Source organism: Piliocolobus tephrosceles, chromosome 17 (assembly GCF_002776525.5).
Source record: "Piliocolobus tephrosceles isolate RC106 chromosome 17, ASM277652v3, whole genome shotgun sequence".
NCBI classification, from domain to species: Eukaryota; Metazoa; Chordata; class Mammalia; order Primates; family Cercopithecidae; genus Piliocolobus; species Piliocolobus tephrosceles.
The window spans coordinates 69438180-69443361 of record NC_045450.1 but is presented as its reverse complement, the minus strand read 5'-3'; the positions used below and the strand labels follow the sequence as shown (position 1 = coordinate 69443361).

At 48.0% G+C, this 5182-nt stretch overlaps 1 protein-coding gene across 1 annotated transcript in view; it reads right to left on the bottom strand.

Moving 5' to 3' along the window:
• Window positions 1–1626: 1626 nt before the first annotated feature.
• The window catches only part of USP10 (ubiquitin specific peptidase 10), an 81333-nt gene continuing 77777 nt past the window's right edge, over window positions 1627–5182 (bottom strand). Inside the window, exon 14 of the mRNA XM_026447264.1 lies at window positions 1627–2651. Coding sequence (XP_026303049.1) covers window positions 2464–2651 — 188 coding nt within the window. The 3' untranslated portion in view covers window positions 1627–2463. The remainder of the gene's footprint in view (window positions 2652–5182) is intronic.

Sequence of the window (5182 nt, the reverse complement as noted above, 5' to 3'; positions counted from 1 at the left end):
TCTGAATATACCGGACAACTTTTAAGATTTACAAGCAGGTTGGTGGACCTAATAACTACATGCTTTGTTTGGCCTCTCGTTCCAGCTTCCGGTGCAAAGGCGTTCCCAGGTTGGAGGGCCCCTTTCCAGAGAGGACACTCAATCTCACACACATGGGACACGGCAGTGACGAAGTCACTTTATACTGTGGAGGGTGAATGATCAACACCAGTCATGGAAGCTGGGGGCAGAGTGAGGATGAATAAGCCATCAAGGACAGAGGGCCAGAGCTGGGTCAAGCATCACAACACACACATTGAACCAAGTGCTTTAGGATGGGTTTTATCTTTTCATGGGCTTATTGCTGCTGGTGTGCATGGTTGCCCCAAAGTTAATCTGGCTTCCATGGGAACTGTACATTATTTTAATGAGAAGCTAATTACAATAGTGTGTCGAGTTAGTTCCTTCTGGTGGGTTCGCAGTCTCACTGACTTCAAGAATGAAGCCGCAGACCTTCGTGGTGAGTGTTGCAGCTCTTAAAGAAGGCACGGACCCAAAGAGTGAGCAGCAGTTAAGATTTATTGTGAAGAGCAAAAGAACAAAGCTTCCACAGCGTGGAAGGGGACCCAAACGGGTTGCCGCTGCTTGCTGGGGTGGCCAGCTTTTATTCCCTTGTCCCCTCCCATGTTCTGTTTTTGTCCTATCAGAGTGCCCTTTTTTCAGTCCTCCCCACGATTGGCTACTTCTAGACTCCTGCTGATTGGTACGTTTTACACAGCACCGATTGGTGCATTTTACAAACCTCTTGCTAGCTAGAGCGCTGATTAGTGCATTTTACAAACCTGTTGCTAGTTACTGAGGGCTGACTCGTGCATTTTACAATCCTAGCTACCGAGTGCTGATTGGTGCGTTTTATAATCCTCTTGTAAGACAGAAAAGTTCTCCAAGTCCCCGCTGGACCCAGAAGCCCAGCTGGCTTCACCTCTCAATATGACTTATAATTCAGCCAAGCAAATCAAAAGAGAATTACAAAGGGTAAGTAGGTTAGACAGACACTTGTACAGTAAGTTTAGGAATCTCTGCACCCCAGGGTGGCACCAGGCTACAATTAGAAACACCAGACGGTAAGAGGAAGAACTTGAAAGGCTCAGACCACATTAAAACCCCTTCTCTGTAGATCTCAGGACACTACAATCATCCATCCACACAGGGCCAGAAGCCGAGGCACAGGCACCCTCTCACGTGACGTCCCTCTCTCCATGTCTTCCATCTCAGGCTTCCTTCCCACTACTGAGTGTGGCGTCTAGAGGCATCGCTAAGCCACCCCAGTGGCACTCAGTTGACGAACGTTTAGCCTTGATCTACAGCAACTATTTCGGTGATACTGAAAATGCCGGGCTAAAGGGATGAGGAGGGGAAGGGGAAAAAACCACCTCCTTTCTGCCAATCGAAGAGTCAAAACTTTCATTTACCCAAACCACTACTTAATCCATTTGAAAATACTAAACAAACATAACCTGAGTGGTGGTTCAGCTTCCACAAACACGTCGAGCTGACTGAGGGCGGGTTTTAATTCTGGAGGCAAACTCGTGCCCCCGTGAATTCGTTACCCGAAAAGGCATTTGCATTCAAAGAAGCACGCACACCTTTAAACCAACTTTGTGATTTTTATTGATGGGCGACAACTTTATACTCCTAGATATCACTAAACTGTGTACAATTAGGGACACAGCATTAGAGGAGAGCAGACAGCAGAATTAAACAGAGCAGACTGAAGGAGAGATCTTCATTATTTGCCCAGTTTTCATTATGTGTACACAGAAGCATGAATGCGATTTGAAATCTTTTAATGGCAATAAAGTTACAATCACCCATCTATGTAGACTAACATTTTAACTCCAAATATTTGATCTGCAATGTGTACGTAAGCAGTTTCTCTCCACACAATTGTTAAAATTTTTCCTGTTAGGAACCAGCAACTTATTTTTTATGTGTATTTTTCTTTTGAAGTAAGAACTAGTTCTTCTTTGATAACTGGCTCATTTTTATCATTTATCAAAAACTAAAGGGTAGGGAAGAAAAGTGTGATGGATTAAAAAATTTCTTTTTTAAGGAAAGATAAAATTCATTTTCACAAATTTACAAGTGTTGTTGCTGGTGCAGGATTTATTCTACTAAGCAATGAGACTGGGGATCAAATCCGCTTTCTTATCTCAGGAATCAGCATTATTTCAGAAATAGGGGTTTTTGTGGATTTTCTAAAATCAAGCGACAGTCTGTTTCAACCAAGTGATTTTGATTTGGAAGAGTCAACAGAAACTATGTTGTGCACGAACCCCAAGGCATCTCCTTTTCATTCTAGCCCACTTTTGCAAAGGGAGAGTGAGTTTCTCTCTAAAGAGCCACTAAAGAGAGGCGGGAAGTTGAGTGTGAGGTGGCGTCCTACGAGGCGGGCACTGGGCGCACACACAGCGCACAGAGGGTTTACAGCAGGTCCACTCGGCGGTAATACAGGAGGTAGGCTGTGCGTTCAGCAGTTGGTTTCACCACCTGGTACTGGCTGATCACCTTGACTGTTTGGTCATCGATGCGCAGCCAGCCATTCAGACCGATCTGGAAGACGTCTGTAGTGTAATGGCCGCCCGTCGCACTGTTGCCGTGATGGTAGACCACTGCAAGAGAGCCCAGCAGGCGGCAGAGTGAGAACAGCACTGCACACAAATCACCACAGGTCTCTGCCGACTTCCCTCCAGGGATGCATCTTATGTGTGAAGCCCCTCTCCAAAGCAGGTGGGACAGAGAGGTGTCATCACACAAACCAATGCTATTTCCATTCAAACATGCATGCAATCCATCATAAAAACTTTATATAACTGCAAGGTAAGGGTAGGTCAGACAGATACACGTGTGCATGTACATGTATTCACGACATATTTAAAATGTCCCACACCTCACAAAGACACTCCTACACAGCCATCAGCTGTACAGACTTAGAGACCTGGTTCATGCCCTTGGATCTGGCTGATCTAATTCTAGACTGTCCTGAAGAGATGATCTGAATCTTGGACAGAGATTATGATGTCATTTGTAACAGAGAAAAAATGGAAAACCTTAATGGCCACTAGAAGAAATGACTGAGGAGTAAACTATATGAAAATAACACAATTTATTTTTTCATGGAATAGATTAAGAATGGTGATGCAGGAATATACTTGTGGTATATTAAATGAGAAAACAAGGTCCTTAGGCCTTCCGTGGCCCATTTATCCCAACGACATGGGACACGATCTCCCTGTGCGGGCCCACACGGCAGGAGGGACACTGGGACTGCTAATCACGGTCGCTTGGGCGTGGAGCTGTGGTGGGGCACTGCGGAGATAGCGCTGGTAGTTACGCGTTTACCTTTAAAACATTTTTCCATTTTTCTATAATGTTTTAACAGAAAACACACACACACACACACACACACACAACTTGTTATTTACTTTAAAAAAAGATCCTATAACCAAGAAGACTTAGTCAAAGGCCTAAAAAAAAAAATCTGTTCGAAGATGTCACGAAAACATTAAAAGACAGCCAGATCCCCCACTTCTGTGGAGCAGAGGGGCCGAGGTCTGCCTGGCCAGCAGCAGACATCAGCCTGGGGAAGGCGGCAGTCCGGCGGCGTTTCAGGAGGGATGATGGGGAAGCCTGCTGAGCTGCGTCCACCATCAGTGGCACGAAATAACAGGAACCAGGAGAGGCGCAAGACTTCGCTGCTAGGAAATGTCAGCACTAAAACAAGGTCAAACATCAGCAAGTCCTAGTTGCAGCTGTCACGTGGAGGGGCTAAATGACGGCAGGAGGCCTGAGTCCTCTCTGGGCCAGGGACCTTGGCTGGCTAGAGGACAGTGCTTATGACTGAGGCCACCAGTCAGACTCCTGGGCTCTGCACAAAGAAATTCTCTGTGAAGGGACCCCGGAAGAGACTGAACAGCACAGGGACAGCAAGACTGCGGGGCCTATACGGTGGAAAGCCAGCGACACAGTGAATCCAAGGGCACAGCTTCATCCCGTACTGCACAAGTCACAGCCATCCTGTGAAAGGGCAGGAAGCACCCATGACAGCAGCATGTCCCCCAGATCCCAAGTTCACTTTGAGACTTCCGTCCTGGATCTTCACCTCACAGACCTAACTGACTGGGCTAAGAGTTTTGTTTCAAAGCAACCGTCAGTAGAATTCGCAGGACTTGGGGGTTTTACTAATTTGTCTTTCCCACAAGACATCTCCATTCTAAAATTTCAAGGGGGGACTGCATGTCACCACTCTAGTTTCGTAAGCAGCAGCCCAGATAACTAGCCCGGGCTGAGCCATGTGTCACTCACACCTGCAAGCCCGCCTGACAGGAGCGCGGAGAACCGGCTGAAAGTTCGTGTGCGAGATTGCTTCTCCCGGGCGCCACCATCACAGCAGTTCTTAAAAAGTGTTCCTCTGCTCATTCTACAGGTCATTCTAACCAGTCCAGTGACCTCATTTCCAAGATCAGAACATGCTTCCAGCCTGGCCAATAGGGCGAAACCCCGTCTTTATTCAAAATACAAAAATTAGCTGGATGTGGTGTAAGCCGGCCACTGGGGAGGCTGAGGTACGAGAATCACTTGAATCTGGGAGGCGCAGGTTACACTGAATGGAGATTGTGCCACTGCACTCCAGCCTGGGCAATGGAGTGAAACTGCATCTCAAAAAAGAATGGGTTAGGGGGTGAGGATTCAGGATGGCAGGGGAGAGCAACCCAGGCCCAGGTCCTGGGGTACGGCAGGTTGCAAAGTCGGGGAGGGGTGTGTGTCTCACACTGGGGCCCTGACCAGGAGACAAGCAATGCCCAGCCCCTGCCCCTGCCCAGTGATGTTCCCCACAAGAGCCCCCAGGGGAAGAGGTGCAGGGAGAAGGCAGAGGAACTGCTGGCCACCCACTGGGACCTGGGTGCCAGACTCCAGGGAGCCAGGCTGGACACTGGCTGGCTGCAGAGTCTGAGGACTCAGACGTTCCATTCCAGGCAGGGGACGGACAGGGCTGGAGACACCCATGAGCACGTGGTGCCCATGGCCATCCCGTCTGAGACCCAGCAAGTTGAGGAGGAATTGTGATCAGGGGGAGAAAAGGAAAGAGAGTCAAAAGGAAGAGTGAATAGTGAGAGAAAGAGAGAAGCCTGGCCCCTTCTAG